Source organism: Idiotropiscis lumnitzeri, chromosome 20, assembly GCF_059441095.1.
Source record: "Idiotropiscis lumnitzeri isolate Australia: NSW breed Sydney's pygmy pipehorse chromosome 20, RoL_Ilum_1.0, whole genome shotgun sequence".
In the NCBI taxonomy this organism is placed as follows: Eukaryota; Metazoa; Chordata; class Actinopteri; order Syngnathiformes; family Syngnathidae; genus Idiotropiscis; species Idiotropiscis lumnitzeri.
The window spans coordinates 7,806,542-7,829,459 of NC_142410.1; the positions used below are offsets into that span (position 1 = coordinate 7,806,542).

General features: G+C 41.8%; 2 protein-coding genes across 3 annotated transcripts; one reads left to right on the forward strand and one right to left on the reverse strand.

The window, feature by feature from the left end:
• The first annotated feature begins 594 nt into the window (after window positions 1-594).
• Window positions 595-10,437, forward strand: pgs1 (phosphatidylglycerophosphate synthase 1). The gene is made up of 11 exons (XM_088283717.1): window positions 595-751; window positions 2,442-2,637; window positions 3,162-3,239; window positions 5,154-5,241; window positions 5,336-5,525; window positions 6,107-6,285; window positions 7,623-7,810; window positions 8,202-8,493; window positions 8,626-8,774; window positions 8,865-8,985; window positions 10,152-10,437. The coding sequence occupies exons 1-10, from the start codon at window positions 618-620 to the stop codon at window positions 8,982-8,984; spliced, it is 1,614 nt and encodes a 537-aa protein (XP_088139843.1). The 5' UTR covers window positions 595-617; the 3' UTR covers window position 8,985; window positions 10,152-10,437.
• A 93-nt stretch (window positions 10,438-10,530) lies between these two features.
• On the reverse strand, window positions 10,531-21,136 carry LOC148317426 (cytohesin-1-like). 2 transcript variants are annotated; one of them, XM_088283718.1, is made up of 12 exons: window positions 20,841-21,136; window positions 15,068-15,150; window positions 14,308-14,372; window positions 13,526-13,592; window positions 13,287-13,405; window positions 13,011-13,204; window positions 12,787-12,935; window positions 12,203-12,314; window positions 11,710-11,786; window positions 11,537-11,608; window positions 11,301-11,455; window positions 10,531-11,055 (listed from the first exon to the last, which is right to left on the reverse strand). In XM_088283718.1, exons 1-12 carry the CDS (start codon window positions 20,935-20,937, stop codon window positions 10,977-10,979), a joined length of 1,269 nt encoding a protein of 422 aa, XP_088139844.1. In that variant the 5' UTR covers window positions 20,938-21,136; the 3' UTR covers window positions 10,531-10,976. The 2 variants fall into 2 exon arrangements, with proteins under 2 accessions (XP_088139844.1, XP_088139845.1); XM_088283719.1 differs by lacking the exon at window positions 20,841-21,136 and adding an exon at window positions 18,484-18,722.
• Window positions 21,137-22,918: the final 1,782 nt, after the last annotated feature.

The window sequence follows — 22,918 nt, forward strand, 5'->3', positions numbered from 1 at the left end:
TATTGCACTGGAGCGGAGAGCTCTCTAATCTCGTTGCACACTGACAATGACAATAAAGGGCATTCTGATTGATTCTGAAAATTAAACAGACAAAACCACACGCATATATATATATATATATATATATATATATATATATATATATATGTATATATATATATATATATAATTTATTTATGCTTGTGTGCGTGTGATGTGGGTGTTTGTGTGTAAATTACGTACATTTATGTCTAAATGTATTTCCCCCATTTACATGTGAAAAATAAGTTTGCAAACATATTCCTGTGCACGACAACAGACATGAAAACAATTCATAAAAGACGGTGAAAATAATATTGTCGGTTAACCTGCAAGCTGCGTGACGTGCGCATGCAGGTACATTGAGGGGGAAAGTAATACTTTATTTTACTCAATGTTATGTATGACTATGCAAATGCAGTATCTGTTCGTGTATTTCAGGTTGAGGTTAACCTCACCAGTGTGACATTTATTTAAGTTAATGTGTCGAGTGATGCCAGCTCGTTACTCACTGGAAGTCTTCGCAGGTTTTTCTTGTCACGTGACCACCGCTTTGTGTCAATAAAGTTTTTGAGTTTCCTTTTTTTTCCCCCCTTCAAATGGGTGCTGCGGCACAAATGGCGGCCCCCATGTCGTGGAGGAGGCTGGTGTACTCCGTGTACGCCCCTGCCTTGGCCGGGGTCTTCACGCGAATATCCGACCGGCTTTTCCGCGCGCGGGACCGACGAGGCGGGTAAGAGACGACGTTGAAATAAAACGCCGAAATTACAGTGAAATCCGACGTTTCGTGTTGTAAACTAGGCATCCCGTTGACATAAGCAGTAGCAGCCTTCGAATGCTAATAAAGTAACACGGGGGGGATGCTCCGTTTAAATGCTGCTGTGCGCTTTAAACGTCATTCTCCCTGGTCTCCCTGGCTTTGCAGTCCTTCAAAGTCCGAGAAAGTATTCCCACGAATTGTTTAAAAAAATACTTAAGGTGTTTGCCATGAAATTAACTCTTGTCGTTTCTGGTATCGTCGTCGTTGCAGGAAATTGCGTTAATTGGGAGAACTCGTGAGCCATTTAATATGCCCCTCGTTAGTTTTCGGTCCGTCTTCTATAACCATCGGCTTTTCCAGAGCTGCGCTGTTGCCTGATTGGCTGTTATGCTCCGAGACTCCATTGGCTGGTTTGACTGATTGTCCCGCCCCTTTTGAATAGCCGGGTACTTTGTGACGTTTCCGAGGTAAACAAATAGCAGCCATATTGGGGGAAATTATTCTTTATTACTATAATAGCCATTTTCCTTTTTATGAAATAAACATTTTTAACTTAATGCCTACTTTTTTTAAATAGCTGGTTTACGATAATGGAATCTGTCAAACTTTTTGGTTCTCGAGACCCTTACAGGAAGGACATTTTTCCAAGAACCTTCTCACAATCCTAACGCCAATAACGATTTAACGACCAAGTCTATGTGTATATGCCAAAGGAAATAAAAAACTTGCCTGTTTTGGGGAAAGATATAGTTAGAATGACATTTACTTCTGTTCCAAGAAAAAAAATGTAATGGTTTGAGAACAAGTTCTATTTTTGTTTTTACAAGGTCAAAGGCTTATAAAAAGTTGTACTATCATGGGAGTAGTTGTGTTTTTATAAGATAGTTATGTTATATTTCATTCAAAGAAGAACATAGTTATATTTGACTTTTCACTTAATCTTTTAAGCAAAATGGGATTATGTGCTAAAAAATACTCATATCTTTGAACAATTAGGCTTTTGTTCTTAATGCAGGAACGTCAGATTGACTGTAAGTGATGCGTAACAAACGTCAAAGCTTTGGCGCTGTGCTAATCTAGGGAGGAGTCATGAGTTAAATTTGTGCACGCAAGTCCCTATATGTAGCTATATACTCTTTAAAGTGATACATAAATGTATTGCAAATGATTTAGTGGATCCACAAATTATGACTCTGGAACATTCACCGTTACAATTGTCACATGAAGCATTACTCTTCTTTAAAATAGCAATTGTTACCATGGTCTGGGGGATGTTCTTACCAGCGACGGGAAATGTCATTGGCATTGGTTTAACAACGACAATGAATGAGAGATTTTGTCCTTTGGCATGGTGTGGGCGCTGAACGGATGAGTTGTCAGGTGTCTGTGTGAAAACCGCAGTCGCAGCACATGAGTCATCTTCAGACAAATGGGCACCTGTAGGAGCTTCATTCTCTTTGTGGCATTACTTAAACTGCTTTAGGCAGTTGCCACTCGCCACACAAATAATGGATTAATCGATGAGTCAGATTTGACGTTCATTACTTAGCGTGCACATTTGCATGGTTGAGAACCTCCTGTTAGTATTCAGCGCAGTTGCATGGGTATTAAGCGTTCTTCTTCGTCTACAGTTAATCCCGTTTTCACATTTCCACTGGCACAGCTCCTCCGTTCTTCTTTTGGCGCCTCTGCTGGCCAAAGCCAAGCCTGCTCCAGAGAGCGCCGCTGCGGTGCCAGATGCACCCCACAGCCTTCACGGCCATTTCCGATGGATGGCGGAGCGCGTGCCGGCCTTCCGGGTCAACGGCACACGTGTTCAAGTGCTCGCCTCACCTGACCAGTTCTACCAGACGCTGAAGGTCAGTTAAAAGGCAAATACTCTGCACCTGGATTTTGGCCGTCTTTGTATTCAGATTCAAGTAAGAGAGGAAGTACTATTTTCCCAGATGTAAAATGAATAACAAGTCTTGAATCAGACTTTTGATGGAATAAGTCTTCTTGGCACCTTTTAAAAATGTCTCATATGTGTCTTTTAATGTCTTTTAAATGACTAAGTCTTGGAGTCAATTTATAAAGGAATGTCTCAAATGCAGTTTGAGAAGAAAAATAATCCCGATCGCACCTTTACAAGGGGAAAAGTCTCAAAAGCAATGAATGAAATTAAGTTGTGTCACTTTTAAATGAGTAAATTTTGGAGGAATCTTTTAAAACAATAAACGTCAAATGCACCATAAACAAATCTCTACAAAAACTCAAACTACGTCTAAATAAAACGAATTCAAACTAACTGTATTAAAAAAGTGTTTTGTCGTTTCTCATTTGCGGGAATTGCACACTCACATCGATCACACCATGCTCACGTTCAGCATTTCTTTCCCATCAGGCACGTGTCAGGACTGCAAAGAGACGAGTGGTGCTGGCCTCTTTGTATCTGGGAACGGGTCAGCTGGAACAAGACCTGGTGAGAGAGACGTGGTATTACTGTGCGTGTTCTCAAGAGAACAGCCATCTTTAGTTTGGGCAGGTGAGAGCGAATCCAAAACACCGCACTGAGCGATGCCAGAAAAAGTGAGTCACGGTTCACTTTGGCACAAGAGTTCCAGAATGAAAACGTTCCCCGCGCCAAGCAAAAGCAATGATTGCAAAGTGTTGAGGTTTTTACGGGTATAAGGACACCAGTTCTGGCCTGCACTGGCATGCTGTTCTCCATGCCTGGAAGCCCAGCATAACAGGATGAAAACCACAGTCTGGGCTGATGTTCACATTCAGCTCTTTTCCTGATGTTTTTGTTTGAAAAACACACACACGCATATACACACACACACACACATGAAAAAAGTACACCGCGCAGAGAAGCTGAGTCACACGGCGAAAAGCATCCGAGTGAGCTGGCGTCACTTGCCAAAGTCTTTGAAGATGAGTCATTCGCGCTCTGAAGAAATCCCAGGCGGCGGCGTTGTTGTGTACAAGTCTGATTTTGACAAAGCGCAAAAATGATAATAAAGGAGCCATGTGACCGCCATTGAGATCATTTGTGGTGTACTTTGAACAAAAAAAGAGGTGTGGTCAGGGAGTTTCCATCTCTGTGGGGGTCAACTTCAACTCCCTCATATCAGTGTTTCCATACCTTGTAATTGGAAAAATCTCACGGGCACACCACCCAAAAAAATACCACAAAAAGCACCATATTGAAACAATGATGATCAACTCCGTTGAGTGTGAAATCTGAAATAACTGCCTTTATGTTAATAGTTTAAACAGTAAATAAACCTGTGGAGTTGTTTCATTTTTTTGCGGCTATAACAGCTTGCACTCTTTGCACTCTGGCCTCTCCACAAAGTGTTCCCACAAAACTGGGACGCATGCAAAAATGTGTGGCTAAAACGAAGCATCGACATTCAGGGGAGTGTACCTACGTGTCACTGCGAGAAAGAGGAAGCGACCGACTGCGTGCATTTGGGCACCAGATGCTCTAGTTGAGTCATTGTTAAACTCTCCTGGCTGCCTGGAAAGCAAAAAAAAAAAAAAAAACATTGCCATGGCCCGTTTTGTCATTGCACACAATGTAGCTTGTTGCACTATTAAAAGAGCCACAGCGCTAATAACCTGTTAGAAGTGTCAGATGGCAATTATTGTTTTTTTTTTTTTGTTGCATTTGGTTGAACGACCAAGGGTGTAGAGCGAACAAGATAGTGCTTGTAGATGGCGTCAGCTCAGCAAAGGCAAAGGTGTCCACTTAAATGGCAGAACACAAACAAGGAAGGAGCAAGGCCTCAACTCAAGCTTGACCCGGCTGTCAGTTTAAGATTGTAAACGGTCATGACGTTCTCGTGCATTAGTGCAACATCAAAACAATTATCACGCAAGAACAAATAGACTAAAGTTTTCACCGAGAGGTTCTCTTATCTAACTAACCAAAGAAGAGTACCATACGTTTTTTTTTCTTCTTGACGATGTAGAAGTAAAGTGTTAGAATTCTCACAATAATGGCATTAATAAAAAAAAAAAGTTCCACTTTAAAAATCATCTTTGAGAAGTTATAAAATTATAAACTGCCACATAATTGGCCAATGTGTGTCAAACTAAAAAATAAATAAATATAATAAAAAAAAAATAAATAAAAAAAAGCTAAAACTAATTTTGGTCTGGCCTATTAAGTATATAGACAAAAAAATGGCTGGACTCGTGGTGGAGTACCAAAGCATTTTTTTAAGCATATGGAACAATTGTCTTAAGCTCACCGTGAAATGGTTTTGAGTTTCCGTTTCCATTTTGTAATTTTTTTTGTTCCAGTTGGAGTGGGTCACTGTCCCTGAACCATCACAAACGTTCACTCGCTGTATTTTTCTTTGTGCATTTTGTTATTGTGTTACAGGTGGACTGCATGCAGGAAGCACTCGAACGCTCACAAGCGGCCAACCTTAAAGTCTCCGTGTTGCTAGACTACACACGAGGCTCTCGAGGTCAGCGATCATTCCCGTCACAGCGAAAATGCCTATGAGAGGGGCAAAAGGGGGCGTGCTCAACCCCCCCACCCCCAAATGCTCATCTCCTCAGGGCAGGTGAACTCGAGGACCATGCTGCTGCCTCTGCTTCGGCGCTTCACCTCGCAAATGCGCGTCTCCCTCTACCACACTCCCGACCTGAGAGGCCTGCTGAGGCTGCTCGTGCCGCAGCGCTTCAACGAGACCATCGGCGTGCAGCACATCAAGGTGTACCTATTTGACGACAGCTTCATCATCAGCGGGTAGGTGCCAAGTCGGCGCTAAAAAGTTGGCGTCCTGAATGTGCCTCGCAGGGGCTGTCCGATGAGTTCTTGGAAATGTTTGAGTGGCAGCGTCATGTGTGTTTTTTCTGTCCGGTTGTGTTTGTAGTTCACGCAGCTGGAAGCTGATGATGAATGCAAACAAGCTGCAAAATCAAATAGAGATTGCGCAGGAAGTGCATATGCAAATCCTTTGAAACTTGTATTCAAATGAATGCGGTGCATAGCAGCGGTTTGCAATAGCTATAGTTTATTTTATCTAGCGCACAGTGAAAAAAATGGTGAGTTAAATTTATGCAATTTGATTTCATCAGGTGGTTGCACAAAATAAAATCATCTGGATCCGGATACATTTTATAAAGTAGAAATATAGTCTACTCTATAAAGCTAAACTTACACTACTTAAAAACTAAAAAAAATAAGGTGCGAAAAAAAAAAGCTGGTAATTTCTCTGCCTTATCAAAAGTCAATTTTGATAAGAATTTTAGGTCTAAGCATGTGCTATGTTCAAGAAGCACCTATATGCGGTTTAAAGTGTTCTTTTTTTTTTTTTTTCCTCTCAGGGCCAATCTAAGCGACTCCTACTTCACTAACCGGCAGGACCGCTACGTCCTGCTGGAAGACTGCAGCGAGCTCGCAGACTTCTTCTCCGAACTGGTGGAGGCGGTCGGAGACGTTTCATTGCAGCTTAGACCCGATGACTCGGTGGCCATGCAGGACGGCATGGTGCACCCGTACAAAGGTTGACGCCTTGATGTTTTTGTTTTTTTTTGTTTTATTATTGTGGGAACCGTACTGGTGCTTCTAATATTTTGTTTATTTTTGTATTGTCACAAGAGGGTCCAAATAATTTTAAATTTGATGCAGTACCACTGACTATAACCACAGAGTGGAGCCAGAGTATATTGATAATTCTATACACAACACCCCATGATTATATGAAAAAAAAACCTTTCTTTGTACTTAGAATTAACTTGTATATAGTTGACATGTCCTGTACATCAAAGGAATTGGCTGTTGTCCTCACCGTCAACCCGATGGGAGGTGCTGCAAAGAGGAATGGGCGAAACTGAAAATAGGTGTGCCAAGCTTGTGGCATCTATATTTAAAAAAATAATAATAATAACTTGAGTGCTGTAATTATTGCAAACTCAAACTATTGCACAAAGGCTGTAAATAATTGTGCATAAGATTTCTGAGTTTTACATTTCTATAAACATTTTTCATGTCATTATGGGGTGTTGTGTGTAGACATTTTGAGAAGAAAAAAAATATTTCATTTTGAATAAGGCTGTATGTAACATGACAAAATATGAAGGATCTGCAAAACACACACACTCAATCACTTACATTGCATAGTCATAACCGGAGTACAGATTTCCAAGATGCCACTTCTGTTGGGCGAATGACATCATGTCTGCCGGACTGTGGAAACCAAACGCTGGGAATAGCGTTGTGATGTTGACAGTGATGCTGTAAAATGATATGCCCTGGGAGAACACATGCATTCGTACAAACACACACCCATGCGGTTAATTGATAAAAATGCAGTTGACATTTCCTCATTGAAGGAACACTTTCGAGGGTAAAATTAGCTGTCACACTTTTAGTCGATGAGTAATCAATATAAAGGCCACAAGGAACCTGTTCATGATTCTGTAATGAGTAGTCTTAAAAACAATGGTTGGCTATTCACAGAACTTTCAGAAAGTATATGAGTTTCACTTTTTAAATATTTCATGCTCGTCTTTTTTCCGTCTGTCAGAATTATACAAAATAAAATGACTGATTTTTTTGCAAATGTGTGTTAAGTATTGACAGGCTTAGCTGAATTACTACCTTAAAGTTTTTTCTAATATGATGCCACAAGCTTTGGACACCTATCATTGGGTAGTTTTGCCCATTTCTTATTGCCCCACTTCTCAAACTTCATTTATTAGATTGGAAACATGAGCAGCCAGTTTGACATCTCTCCACAGAAGTCAATACCTTCTGGATGTCTTATTTTCATACGATGCATAAACTAGCAATACACATACTCAACTGTCTTTACCTTGTTTGGATCTCCACGGCAATCAGGTGACAGGGAGGAATTCTCTGCGGCGGCGAGCAAGCGCATCATGGAGGTGGTGGACATGGCCCGCGTGCGCCAGCAGGTGCTCCTCAGCCAGCATACTGAGAAGGAAGAGGAGGATGAGGACACCTGGGTGTTCCCTCTGGTCCAGATGAAGCCCCTCGGCATCCAGGTGGACGAGCAGGTCACGCAGGTGGGTGGGAGTGGCGTGTTTGTAATCCTGCATGTGTGACTCACAGGATAAAAACATGACTAACGGTGGAATATTTGAGCTGGTTGTTAGTTAGTCACATTTTCTGGGCATAAACTCCAAAAAAAACAATCGCCAGCGCAATGGAATGTAAACGAGTGCATCAGCACAGCAAGCTTTGTTTGTAAAATGCCATTTGAACTCGCACTTTGATCCTATAATAAACTTAAAAGCAGTCGTTTAAAAACAAATGCTTGAAAACGAGAACGACACGTCCGCCAACGGTCTTAATTTGGTTGTGTACGCTAATCAAAAGTCTTGCATCATTCTCTGGAAAATGAAGTAAAACTGCGTCAAAATAGGACTCAAATATTTCTAATCTCGTCTCCTCCAGCGTCTGCTGCGAGACGCGGAGCCAGACTCCACCGTGTACCTGACGTCGGGCTACTTCAACCTAACGCAGGCGTACATGCGTCTGGTGCTGGGGGCGGGGGCAGGCTACCGCATCCTCACCGCCTCGCCGGAGGTCAACGGCTTCTTTGGGGCCAAGGGTGTCGCCGGCGCCATCCCCGACGCCTACACGCACATCGCCAGGCAGTTCTACGAGCGCATGCGCCAGCTGGGTCAGCAGGGCCGCATCCAACTGCACGAGTATCACCGGCCACAGTGGACTTTTCATGCCAAAGGTGACGCCACTTCGAGTCTGTTGATGTGAAATTGCAGCATTGAGATGTGCTGAGCTAAATCTACAATACTGATTGTTTTGCTTGTGATCGTTTTTTTTCCCGATGTGCTAATTCTGTGCCCTCATCCTCCAGGTCTGTGGTACTACCTCCACGGGCAGGACCGACCTTGCCTCACACTAATCGGCTCCCCCAATTTCGGCTACCGCTCAGTTCACCGCGACCTAGAGGCTCAAATTGCCATCGTCACAGAGAATGAACAGTTACAGGAGCAACTGCGAGAGGTCCGCTTTTTCATTCTGCCCTCCTCCTAGTCAGACGACTCGCTGATGACGTCTCATTTAGGCCTTCAATTTTCTTCTGCCATGAAACAGGAGCAGGAGATGTTATACCAGCGCTCCTCGGAGGTGTCCGGGTTGACGTTCGAGCAGCCGGACCGCCACGTTAAACTCTGGGTCAAACTGGTCACGCCGTTCATCAAGAACTTTTTCTGAGGTAATGTGGACAAACTTGCTTGAGTACTACATTGCAGCTCTGCTTACCTTTTGGCTTGGCAGGGTAATAGCATGTACCTGTACTTTATGTCAGGATATATAAAATTGCCCCCTACATTAAAAAAAAAAAAAAAAAAACCACTGGAAAAAGTACATTGAATCTTCAGGTTTTTTTTTTCCCTTTTAAAGTTTGGCTAGCAGTGTTTTTGACATTTTTATATTTTTTGTGACATCATCCATTCATGGAAGTGATTAATAGTCTTGGACTAGAATCCAGCTTTGAATCAACTGTGGGCAATTTTCTAAAGCAACTTGCAGAGCCCTTGCGGTCCGTACCGAACCCCCGTCCTCGTCTTCGTCTTCCCAGCAGCATCCTCTGAAAAGTGCCACGACTGACTCAACCCCTCCTCACTCTGACTCACGCACATTTATTTATGAGCACCATCTTTGGAGGATCACCTCCGCTGTGTGGACAACACTTTGTTTGGTTTGCATGACAACAAAGAATGTGAACATGAGCTGGTAAAGGAGACTTGAGAATTTGTGAAAAAACACAAAAATTCATCAAGTTTGTCACTTTAGCCCACTTAAGTGGACTGAACATCTTAGTTTAATATATTATGATTAAACATTAAAAAAAAAACATGTAGAACTAAAATTTCAAATTTTTTTCCTTAAGCTAATTTTGGGGAGGAATAAAAATCAGTTAAAGAAAAAAAAATCTGTAAAAAAAAATGGATCTCTACCTTTGTCTGACCTCAGAACAGGAGACATTTTTAGATGCTGCGTTTTTGCATCCGCTATCTCGTCGTTCCTGGCAGGAAAAAACAAAAATCAGCGCTCAAACAATAGCTTTGTACAAAACAATTAGAACACCAACTACTGTAAAGACCATTATCATCTCCAGAGAGGAGGGACGATGTTATTGTTTGAACACTGTCAGAACATTGTGACATTAGTTTTTGGGCCCCACTCCAGGCTTTGTGTAAGTCTTCTAATTCCAGGCTGGAGACGTCTGCCTTCTAGTGGTGAAAACAGGTATTGTCTCAGACGTTAGGTCCAACAGGTCATGTCATTTTAGGCTTCATTTTTCATTTTCTTTTTTACGCAAAACCTACCAGCCTGGTCTTATTTTCCCTTGGCGTCGTGTCTGTTGTTGTTGCACAGGTGGTGAGCATCGAGGCGATGTTATTCCTGCTGATACTGCACATGTGAAAGACGAACTTGAGTATCCCCGGTGTACTGGTGATCTCAATTCTACGATTGTGTGTCCCAGGAAATGAAACACACACATTCACAAAGACAGATACAGACTTTCATGTTACATTTGAAAAAGTATTTTCTGCTTTCTGAATTGAAAGTGATTTCAAGAGTGAACGTTGGAGACAGTGAAGGAGAGGAAAAATGTGTCATTTCGTTTACCATGCAATAACATCCTTGCAGTGAAAAGTGAGCCAATATCTTTGTGATTTTTTTTTTGTGTGTATGTGAGAGCCCCTTTTGTGAAATTCACACCAAAAGAATGCAGATTTATGAAGAACCTTGATTGGTTGTAAACTTTTAATCAAGACAAAACAATAAATAAGGACAAATAAATACCAAGCAACGCCTTCAATCACCTTCCATTTCCACGACTGTAATTGTGCTTTGAAAGCGTGGAAGGGTTGGGAGGGAAAGGTCGAGGGGAACGGTGTGGAAACAAAATGTGAACGGAGATCCAGTTTTTTTTTTTTGTTTGTTTTGCATTGTCTTTCATGAGATGTAAATTGTTCAGTCAGCTTCCCACCCAGAGAAGCAAAAAACTAATTAAACAGACAGAGGGTGGTTCTCAAACACATATATACTAGTATGTATTTAAAAAAAAAAGGAAATTAGTTGAATTTGCAGTTTGGGAAAATGAAGGTGCAACAGTGGTTCATTGGTGTGAGAGTATGAGCTCCATTTTTTTTCCCAGCAGCACTCATCAGTCAAACCTGTGTGTGTCTGCGCACACTACACGCCCTTCAGAGAGGAAACCTTCTTTTTGCGAGCAGCCAACATCTCATAGAAGGGGTCCTTGCTAATGGCGGCTCTGCAAGGGACATGAAGGACACCTCATAACTAAGTTTTAGAAAATAGAAATTTTCTAATCTTGACGTGAGTGCTGTTGCCAAATAGGGTTTGACACTGTATGAAAAGGCAACAGATATTGAATATGCACTCTTGCTAGGTTCTACGTCACAATCACATTGTTTAAGTGCCTTGTCGTGGGTTGTGAGGCATCCTATGAAGAACTACTATTTGGCACAATTACAAAAAACAGCAACTAAGTCTCACTTGATGCTGTTGATCCACTCATCCTTTTCTTCTGCGGTGGGGGCGGAGATTCTGTAAAAAGTGTGGTTGCCCTCGACGACGCGGCCGTCCGCCTCCGTCTTGCAGGCCTTGATCACCTGATCTCTGTGGTCCGGGATGAAGAGCTCAAAGCAGTTCTTGGGAATACGACAAGAATAAAGAGCGCCAGTGAGGCGTTTCAAAACCACATCCAGTGCGAAAAAGTTCAGAGAACTTACCGGCTTCTTGGAATCATCAACTTCGCGGATGCTCAGATTTTCCAGGGGGATGATCCCTCTGGGTTCTTTGTCCTTTGTGGAGAAAGTGAAAAAAAAAACAATCATATTGATATCACACATATGGCACATTTTTTTATTTTATTTTTTTTTACAGAAGGTTAAAGTGTACTCACTGTCGTAAACTCAAAATAATAAAGGCAGTTATCTGTGAGGATGAACCAGCGCCTCTTCCAGGTCTTTACCCGTCCACCTGTGGGGAAAAAAACGACATGAGGATCCTTGATGGCAACTTTGGCTGTTACGGGAGGTTAAAAATTATTTTGCTGCAGTAAAAAAAAACAATAGGATCAGGGGATGAGAAGCCAGCGCGGTTGTCAGATTAAAAGCACAGCGTGGGAGACAGGGCGTGACGTGGTTTGTGTTCTAGCGCGTGAGCTCAAAGCTAATGTGCACACAGCAGTGAGAGAAGGCGAAGCGGTCGGTGCATTAAAGCCGAGTGGGACGGAACTTACCTCCTGGTTTCATAAAACAGAAAGAAGAAGAAGAAGAAAACAGTCAAGATTTTGTCAAACACACAAGCTGACATTCACATTGTATTATTCCATCAATAAATGACAGTTCTCCTTTGGGAGAGGCCACTAGGAGGCGCTGCTGGCAAATGCCTACCGAGTTTGAGCAGCCAGCCCTCTCTGTCAGGGTTAAAAAAAGTGTGCGTGAGGTCGTTGCCATCATCCTCCGGAATTTTAAAGGGCTCGTTCTTGATGCTTTCGAACAGGTTCTGCACACAGAGAGCCGGACAATACGTTTACAGGAGGAGAGAATGCTTTGCATTTACGTCTGCTGTTGCGTTACCGTGGATTGTTGCGAAATTTTGATATAAACTGTCTGCCTGTGAGAATTCAGGCTGTTTGTCAGCTTGCGTTAAGTTTGTTATTTTTGAGGTTGCGGTAGCATATTTTGCAAGTGACTGTGCTATGTTTGCCACATTGACCGAACACGTCTTGATTTCAGGGAGGCATCCGTGATGTTAATGCGAAAACACGTGACTGTCGATTAATCAACTTCAAGCTATAATCATCATTGAACAGTGGTAAAAGTCAACCCGTCATCTACTTGGGTCAAGCCCTACTCTGCAGTAGAATGTAATTATGGCAATTGCTACTCTTACGATACAGGCACAGCTTCTCCATCCAGGTTTTCATGACAACAGCCACCTTGCACAGTCGAAATGAACAAAATTACGCTCTTACTCGGAGAAGCTCGTCGGGCAGGTCTCCTCCGTCGTTAATGCCTCGATTCATGGCTGTAAATCTCTGAACGGAGGGCTTGTCCTTCACGTTGGGGTTGTGCAAACTGGTGTTTAGCATGATGACGGCAAATGACAACACGTAACACGTGTCTGCGCAAGTAAAAAGTACTCATTATTCCTGGAGCACAGCCATCAGAATTCTGTGGCTGAATTTCGCCCACAAACCTGTGCTCTGAAACACGCCGGGATTGCAGTGGCAGTACCGCTGGGCGAAGGCCTCCATCATGCGGTCGATCTTCTGGGCCTCGCCGGGAAGACGGAAGCTCCACAGGAACTGCCGCAGGGCCTGGACCAGGTTCAGGTCCGAGAACTCGTGCAGCTGTAGGAAGGCGTGCAGCACCTCAATGTTGAAGTCGTCTCTGCAACAGATTTGTCAATGTACGTCACTGATTTGTGCTTCAGAGGATCCTTTCGGGAAGAACTGTCTGGAAAAAGTCCGACCTCTCTCCGAGATAATCGCCGATGGCCGTCTTGTTGAGGCCCTCGCCCTTGTAGAGGAAGCGTGCGATGTCGTCACTGGTGTTTTTCAGCAACGAGCAGTCAATCAGGAATTGGATCCCCTTGAGACAACATGTCACAAATTTATAATTAAGCCACAACTGTTTAAAACATTTGGGTTATCTTCCAAATGTTTTCTCATCATCTATTTTCTTGACATTTTCTAAGAGTATTTCTCTCACCTTCTTGGGGTCCATGTTAAATTTCTTCCGGCCCATTGCCATCTGTTTATTCCTCTGCATGCTTTTCCTAACAAATCCAGAAATTAACATCAGCTACAAAAAACATCATAAGGTAATACTGTACACAGGGTTGCTGTTTTTACAAAAAGAAATCGAAATTTTGGTTTATACTCCACAAGCAGATTAATAATTTAAACACATTTTACAATATTCATTTATAGATGATTTGATCTGCAAAAAAATGCATGTCGGAGACTTTCGGTAACTTCCGCTAATAACCCAGGCTAAACTTAACTCCTCCCTGACATACAAATATCTTAAATCGCTCAGTCGAGATTTATCACTTCAAAAATAATTCTGTAACATCAATAAATACGTTTCTAATATCAAGACAGGGTTTGGTGCCATCTTGTGGCATCTTGGTTGTAGTTCACTCTGCTTCAAGGCGATAAATTGTTAGCCTGATAGCATAATTGTCCAAGTCAATTTTTAATGCTTACAGGGAAAAAAAAAATCACACAACAAAGCCAAATAAAAAGGATAACAATAACAATTCAAACTTTACCGATGTCCATAATCTGGATTATTGAGAATATTCATGGAGAATTAAATTGAAGTAAAGTCCATTTGAGTTTCAAAATGGCCCCTTTCTTAAACCAAGAACAAGCCCGCGAACAAATAAGCAGACAAAATGGTACCCTGAATTTTTTAGGGGTCAACTTTCATAGCCCTGGCAGAGGTCTGCACTTACACACAAAAATGTTTCAAGAAAGACTTCTTACCTTTCTTCAGTCAGGCCCAGGTTATCAATCTCGCTGGTCACCTCCGCTATCTCATTCTTCAGCCTCTAAGAGCATAAAGAAGAGAAAGTAGAAAAAAACCAGTCCTAACATAGATGACTGAACTCTCTCTCTGTGCCCCCCACAAATGTCCTGTGAGAGCTGGAGCACCTGTTCTCGGGTCAGCCCGGCAACCTTACGTCCCCTCTCTTCTGTCCTCACTCCCTGACCCACATTCACTAGCCTGCTGGGCCAACCACCCCAATGCCCCCCCCCCCCCCCCCCCCCCCCCCCGCCGCCAGTTGGCCCAGACTGGAGCGAGTAAGGATGAATGCCATAACAAAAAAAATATCAAGATAGGTGAGAGTCAGACAAGATATAAAAACATAAATAAAAATGGGATGAGGAATGGTTAACTGCCCAGACACAATCCTCATTCTAAGTAAATAATTCCAGTTTGGACTTCTCCAAATGTGTCTCCATGGTTACAAACGTCACCCCCCCTCCCTCCTCTTTATAAAGCAACGGCGTCCCGTGTCTCCATTACTGGAATATTTGACGGCCCATTGCCCATTTGTCCAGAGGGCACGTGGAAGCAGACAAGTGAGGAACATGTGAAGCACGTTAATTGGGGGTGACTTTTTTTTTTGGTGTAGTGTCTCACCCTGTATTATTACATTATTACGGTAATTATCCGGTCTATGTACAACATCGAGTTCAGCAGGGATCCACTGTGAAATTGTGCATCTGTGTTTGTGTTTACTTGTATGTCCTGGAGTAGCTCCTGTTTTCTGCGGCGGATGCTCTCCAACTCCTGTCTCTCCTCCGGACTGAGGTCATCGGGCACTGAGGGGCCAACAAGAATGTGTAAAGACAGCAAATTGGCAAAGAGATTGGTCTTGATCGCTATGGCAACACCATTTTTGTATCTATTATGATCCCCTCCCACATCCGAGCGAGACAGACACACAAAAGCAGTGCCTGAAGTCCCAGATTTCTGACATCCAAATTCAGAGTGGAAAACAAACACGGCAGCTGTTATCTAACCATCTCGTAAGGCAAACCCTGAAGACACAACATGACTGAGTTGAAATTAGCTCCATCTAGATTGTGCAAGTGTCACTTGGATCCTGCGTTGGCGTTCGGTGCGGCCACTAGAATGACAATAATAATAGTTTTTGCCTTGTGATCCAGAGGTTTACAACGGGCTAAGTCAAAAGTGGCGTTACATCCACACGAAAAAGGTCAAACACAACTCCCAGGCATTTAACAAGACTGCAGTTGCTCTTATTATAACCCAAGACAAGAATGACAATGCAGTATTGTGAGCAGACAACAATGGGAACACTTGATTGACATCAGCACATTTCAAATAACAGCCTACGTTATAACACGGACTGACGGAAGCAGCAAGAGTCTCTGGCGGACACTGAGTGCGTGTTTGTGTTTCTGCGAGTAACGGGACTCCTCGTCATAGCGGCCAGCTGCTCGAACGGGCAACATATGCGCTCTACACACACACACAATGTTAAGACACGTACAAAATAAACGTGACAAATTTTAGCATTGAAGTTGCGAGGAAAAATAACAACATGCCACCTGTCACACTGATTCTTACCAGAAAGAGAATATATTAATATATCAATCCAATTCAGTCCACCCGTCTGAATTTTAGAGTTGATCAGTCCACATTTTGGCCTTGAGTCCTTTTTAAGAGTTTGAGAGGATGTTCGGTAGTTAGGAACTCCAGTCCAGATTAGACGCTTATTCCAGCATGTGAGAACAGACTGATGTGCGACCGGCAGAGAGGGGCAAACCCCTTTAACGTCACCCTCCCCCAATGCCTCCCCTCCCTCTCGTCTATCTCCTCCCTCCCAGTGTGACCATCGAATTGGGCATCATGAGCCGAACGTGGAATTTATTATTTTGAACAGTCACCGTCCAAAAGAAAGTGGAAGTATCGTCCATGCGCTAAGAAAATATCATGCAAATAAAGAGCGATGTTTGAAGTACAGTAAGACCTTGTTAAACTGGTGTGAAATTAATTATGTTTAACGTAAACTTGAACTACACCGTGTTAAAAATTATTACGCCAATGTTTTTCTCCGATTTTTACAGACTGCATAATTTTCCCATAATCAACTTTTAGAAAATAATTTGAATGTTTTTAAACAAACCTCAATTTTTTTTTTCCAAAAATAAAAACAGTTTATGTTAAACTGAATTTTTCCAAAGTGTGCACAGCACTTTTTATACGGTTGCAAAGAACTGAAAATAGTCATTTTCTAATGTGCAGCATTAGGTCGTTGTTGTTGGAAAGCTCTTGTTTGATAGCCGCTCTGCAAGTCTTGCAAGTGACACGTCCTCATTAGTCCACAATACTCCATAATTTAATAACTGCAAACTTGCAGCCGTCAGAGGGGACCGATCAATGCGTGCGTACGTGTGGCTGTGTGGACTAAAACCTAGAAATGTATTTTTAGCGCGTGTGAAGCCATCCTCCACGAAAGATACCCGCTTGTTCCGAAATGCTCAGGAGGAATCAAAGCAGTTTATCCCTAAACTTCTCTATGGTTAGTAGCTGACGCAAAGTTTCGATGCCAGTGCAACGTGCCGTTAATTTTTCCTGAGTTGAGTGGGCGTGTCATAACCACAAAGTTGGCAGGTCCTTCAATAAGTCACAAATCAACATCACAACAGCGGCAAATTCAAATCTGTTTGTTTCTGCAAGCCTTTTCATTTTAAAGACTATTGCATGCAAACCAAAAAACGCAAAAAAATGCCACAGACTCATTTTGACCTGTTATGTATAAAACAGTGGAAAAAAAAACTTTAGCTGGGAGCCACGGGTCCCACTGCCTTTCTAATCTGTTCCGTTTAGTTTTGTTTTTTTCCCAGAATTTTTTGGGAGTGGAACAAGGAGCCTGGACAGACAAAATGTTGTTGTGGTCATGACATGCCAACAGCCGCAAATTAAAGTCTCGGCCCGGTCCAGACTCGTCCAGCCTTGCCCCACTGGGACCGTCATAGGCAGCTGACCCGGCACCCGAGGCCAAGTGGGTTTATTTGGGAAGAAAAGAAAATGATGCGTTTGGTCGTCTCGCTTCACTCATAAAGCGAGGATTGTCCCCTTGCCACGGCAGCTGGCCCCGAAGCTAACCAGCTCAGCGCGTCGTGATATAATCCAGTGGTTACGGTGAACTCCCCCCGGAGACTGGGAGGCATTCATCACCAGAAAGTCCAACGTGCATTCTACTCAGCACAGCAGACATGTGGCCAGAGAGAGAATGAGGAATAAACTGGAGCTGTTTTGGGACGCATGCCACAAACTACATAAACTGCAGGATGGCAAAACGTCACAGACACCTGCAACGAAAATAATAATGTGCTTTTCTTGTATACTCAACAATAGGGATATTATTGTGACGGAGATACAATATATTTTAGTTCCTGTCTAAAACAACTGCACCAATTCTGTTGGCCCCTGTGTTCTTTTTATCCCTTTTTTTTGCACCATTGGAAGAAGGTTATACATTAAAAAAAAACGTGGGTCAACACAAATTTCTGGGTGTGACAGTATAAATATTAGAGAGACAACATCAGAGACACCTGCAACAAAAACAGAATTACACTTAAATTGCATCATGAACATTATATTCCGTCAATTCTAGGCACATTTATATTTCGCAACATAGATTATATTCCTTATTTAACACAAATCGAACTGGATTAACATATGCATTGCTGGGTGTGATCAGAAAACAAACATTAGCCGCTGCCTGTGGTTCATGGCTGAACCAACATTGATGGACAAACTTAACATAAAAAAACATCAACATTCATTAAACGTCACACAAAGTCGTCATGTCTAAAATGTCCTTTAACGACGTAAAAAAAAAAAAGGTCTTAAAATAGATGCTCTGGTTTAAAGGGCTAATAAATGAACACGGAACCTCATCAAATATGGCCTCGGTCCAAGTTGACTAATAATGGCTCGCTTGTGTGTCCATAAGGAGCTTTTATTGCCACAGTAGGAGACGAGTTAGTTACTAACTAGCTAAAATAAAAGAAGAATAATGCGCTTAGTAAATAACATCAAGTTAGCTGCTAATTAGCCCAATTCGATGAGCTAACTTAGTTAGCCTCGCTTAAATTAAAACGACCCTCAGTGCAACTTACCGACGCCGTCTTCCGACTTTAAAACCATGTTCGCGTCGCTGTTCAACGGCCCGCAGGGAAAGAAAGGCCCAAATGGAGCGAGAATTTACAACTTTGAGTAACTTTAAAGGTTGAAAGGGGGATTTAAAGATGTTCTCGGATGGGGTGAAAAAAATGACAACTGTATCCACCCGGGAAGACAGCCGGTGTTGAGGCTCGGGGGAGTGGGCGTGACTTCAGCAGACGCAGCCAATCAGCGGGCGTCTGGTATCTAATCTCTTTATCTGATTGGAGGGGCGATTTATATGAACAAAAATTAACAAATTAAAAACAATTTCGTAACATTTTGGGTCATAACACAGATTTTCTGTCAAATGTCTTCTCAATTAAACAAATGTATTACAAAGGAAATGGATAGACACATCCGTGGAAATTATAAAAAAAAATGTTGAAGCATATATGCACCTATATATTTATTTTAGAATTATTTAATTATTAATCGCTCAGTAACATTAAGTCCCTCTCTGCCAGTACAAATGAACAAAAAAAATAATTTACAGTAATTTTCTATGGCGGATGTAGCTGCCATATTGGATGTGTTTGAATGCAGCTGTGCACTTTAATCAGCCATTTTGGACACGCTAACAACAGGATGTGCTCAGGATGGGTCAAAGGAAGAGCTCAGGAACTCTCTAATGGCCTTTTTCCTGAATCAGATAATCAACATGGTTACTAAAAAAAAGTTTAGATTTGATACAAATCTAACCTTGTATCTGAGCAAATGTTTCATGATTTTACCGTGCAGGAAATCGAGACAAAATGACAAATAATGTGCATACAATCGAGCTCCACTAGAACTCTTCTTGTCATTTCGCGTGCTTCCCAAATGGAGTTTGAATGAGGTGAAATGACACACAGGCTATAAGGGTGAGAGCGGTGGGCCGCCATGGAGATGATATCACTCGGGCACCCACTTGAGAGGAGGATCCATTCTGGCCCCGAGAGGGTGATGAGTGTGCGTCACGCTCTCCAATCGAGCCCACCATCTCGTGCACGTAGGTTTTTGTCTGACTCATGCGTGCGTGTACACCAAAATGCCAAATAAATAAATGAAATAAAACACAGCATGGCACGCACATGCACTCTCAGAAATCACCACGGCAACGGCTGCAACATGTTGCCCTGATATTTACACGAGGGATGGAGATAAAGTCTTACATTCATACTAATGACATTATCAAGTGTTTAGATAAAATGTCGAATCCTTCATTTTCAGTTTTGTGGAAGTTTCAAGTGGGCATTACATCGCTCTTGTTTATGTTTTAATAAAATAAGAACTAACGTTTTGACTGCCCTAGCGTGTGATTGTTATGCCACATTTAGCTTTAGGATTTTTTTTTTTTTTTACTGATAATATTGATCATTTTTTATCAACCAGTGTGGGATTGTTATGCCAAATATACATTTGAGAATGATTGGTTTTTTTTTCACCACTGTGTGACTGCTACGCCACACCTAGAGTACCTTTGTGAATTTTTTATGATTGAGAATGATCATTTTGACAATTTGCATACACCTCAGCATGTGATTGATATGTCACATAGAATTAGAATCAGAATCCCCTTTATTGTCATTGTACTCAAGTGTGCAACGAGGATTGATAATAAATATTTTGACGACCCCCGTCAATGGTTATGATGAACATCGGTTCGAAAATGTTTGTTTGGACTAGACATGTCACTTGTATGATTGTTATGCCACACATGGGTAGGAGAGTGATTGATTTGATTACATCGGTGTGATTGTTATGCCACATACAACAAGAATAATTGTTATGCCACATTTAGCTTTGAGAATGTTTTTTTTTTAAACTATCGTCTTGACTATAGACAATTATTTTTTATTTACTTGCTGTCACATGTGCAGAATGATTGTTATGATGCACTAGTGTGATTGTTATGCCACATACAGCTTTGAAAATGATCGTTTTGAGTCACATTTTACGGTCGAGGATTGTCGTTTTTAAACATCGCTTATTTTGATTCACTGGCGTGTGGTTGTTTTGCCACATGGATTTGATGATTGTTTTGATTACACCACGCCACTCATACTGTCGCTTTAAGAATGAGTGTTTTTGTTTTTTTGTTTCGACTACACCAGCATGTGACTGATAAACCACATTTTAAATGATTTGCTTTGCCCTCTTGAAAATGGTTTAAATTTATCAGGGTGTGATTTGTCACACATAGCTTGGCGAATGATTCTGTTGATTGCACACGTGCGTGATTGTTATGCCACACGTTGTTTTAACGAGTCGAATATGTCACATGCAACTCTACATGTCGGCCTCTCTATCTATAAAGTAAACAACCACTGACCTTTAGTAGCAGGAGCAGCAGCTGATTCCAGAGCTCTTACCGTCGGACACAAAAACGCCTGAAAACTAGAAGCGCACAATTCGCTGACACTCCCCATAACGGTGTCCCTCTTTGGTTGATGACGCCAAAGTATTTGAGGCTCACAGCACCGTCAGGATTTGTCTCCATCCACTGACACCAGCACTTTGCGACGGATTCTTACAAAAGAAGCATGTTCTTCTTCTTCATCTCACTCTCTCTCCTCCCTCACCACCGCTCACACACTTGACCTGACTCTCAATATCCGCGCACACGCTATCACGGAGACATCCAATATGACACTTTGAACAGTTGCTCAAGTATTATTGGAAGTGATGGTGACAAATGGGCGTGCACACAAACTGTTTCTCCCACACGCACGCACACATATACACGTGGCTATTTTAATTTCAGACGTGGAGGAATTTACTCACAAGAATTTGTGCTGTGTCTTTTGAAGTGTGAAACGTTTTTAAAATTGCTTATCCTGGTGACTATGAAAATAAAAAGAAAATATTCATGTTAAAAAATATCTATATTTCAAATGAAATGCTGGCACTAGGTTTCTTTACCATGCAAGTAAATAAAATAAAATACATTCATATAAAAAAGAAATCTTAAACACTGCTTGTGTTTAGGGAATGGGAATGAACTAAACTTGTATATCAAGGCAGCACAATTTCTGTTCTTACAAAAAATAAAAACTAAAGTAAAATGAAATAAATGTATATAGTAGTGAGTTTCTGTGTCATCCTGACGTTCGCTTTCCCCTACACTTCCATTTTAGTCCAATAATAACTCTCCTTTTCCCTGCAGTGCTGCCCTCGTTCTGCTGACCTCTCTTTCCCTCACTCTTGAACTTGTCTGCCACCAGACGTTTCACCTCTTCCCCATCACAGCTCTGTTTATTTTATTTCTTGTTTTTATGCTTTCTGTATATTTGCTCATTTACACGTTTCCCCCTCTCGCTGCTGTGTGGTAATAAGAACGTGTGTAGGCGGTGAAATGTAAGCAGCCTCGGCCTGGTCATTTGCATGCAGCTAAAGACAACAAATCAACATTGTGACTCATCGGCAAAAGTATAGGGAGGAAAGTGTCTACTAAGTGAGTGCTTATTTCATTTTTCCTTTAGGGCAAAAGCAGCCTCAAAGATTACACGTCCCCCTTGGAGGAATTCAGAGATGAAGGACAAGGTCAAAAAACAAGTACAGAGACTGTGAAAGAATGTAAATATGATGAGAATCCTAATCTTACATTTTGTCTGCAAAAGAATGAAACAATACAAAAAGAAAGAATAAAAGCATATAAGTTGACTTCCAAATGCAAACAAAATTAATGGCATTCACAGCACATATTGTTTATGTATCCGTGTTATTTTGAATAATTGTACATCGAAACCGAGCACATCGCCTGACAGTAGATGATTTTACCACGAATGGCCACTAGAGAGCGCCAGACATCACATTTCCCATTGGAAAAGTTTTACACTAAAAAAACAAAAACAGAACAAACAAAATGAGTAGTTTTACTAGTTAACGGGTACAAAAGTCATGTTTACGGTTGAATTTGCATGCTGATAGGGAAATCTCATGACACTTTTGAAATAACCAAGAGTATTCAGCGTAAAAATTAGTTAAAGGAAAAAAAGAAGCATATTTGACCTATTTTGCACATTTATGAAGCCAGGGAGTAAACATCCGAGAACAAAGTCAAAAGAAGATCACAAGCTGCTTGACATGCAAGTGCACACAAGCTCACGCATGCACGCAATCACGTGCCGACACACTCGCACGGGCGCGCGCGCACGCACACTCTCAGCGAGAATAAAAAAAACAAACAACTTGATGTTATAAAGACGGGAATGAACAGAAATGACAAAACCTGCTCCCTGGGCTGGGTTGCACATTTTTCAAATATTTTCCAACTGGAGTCAAGTAACTCAAGTAACTTGTCTGCTACATCCTTCACACTTGCGAGCAAACTCCCAACTGAGCCTTGGAAATTAATAAACAGCATTTGGACGTTAAATGAGGAACACAGGGTCAGCTTTTACTTTGTTA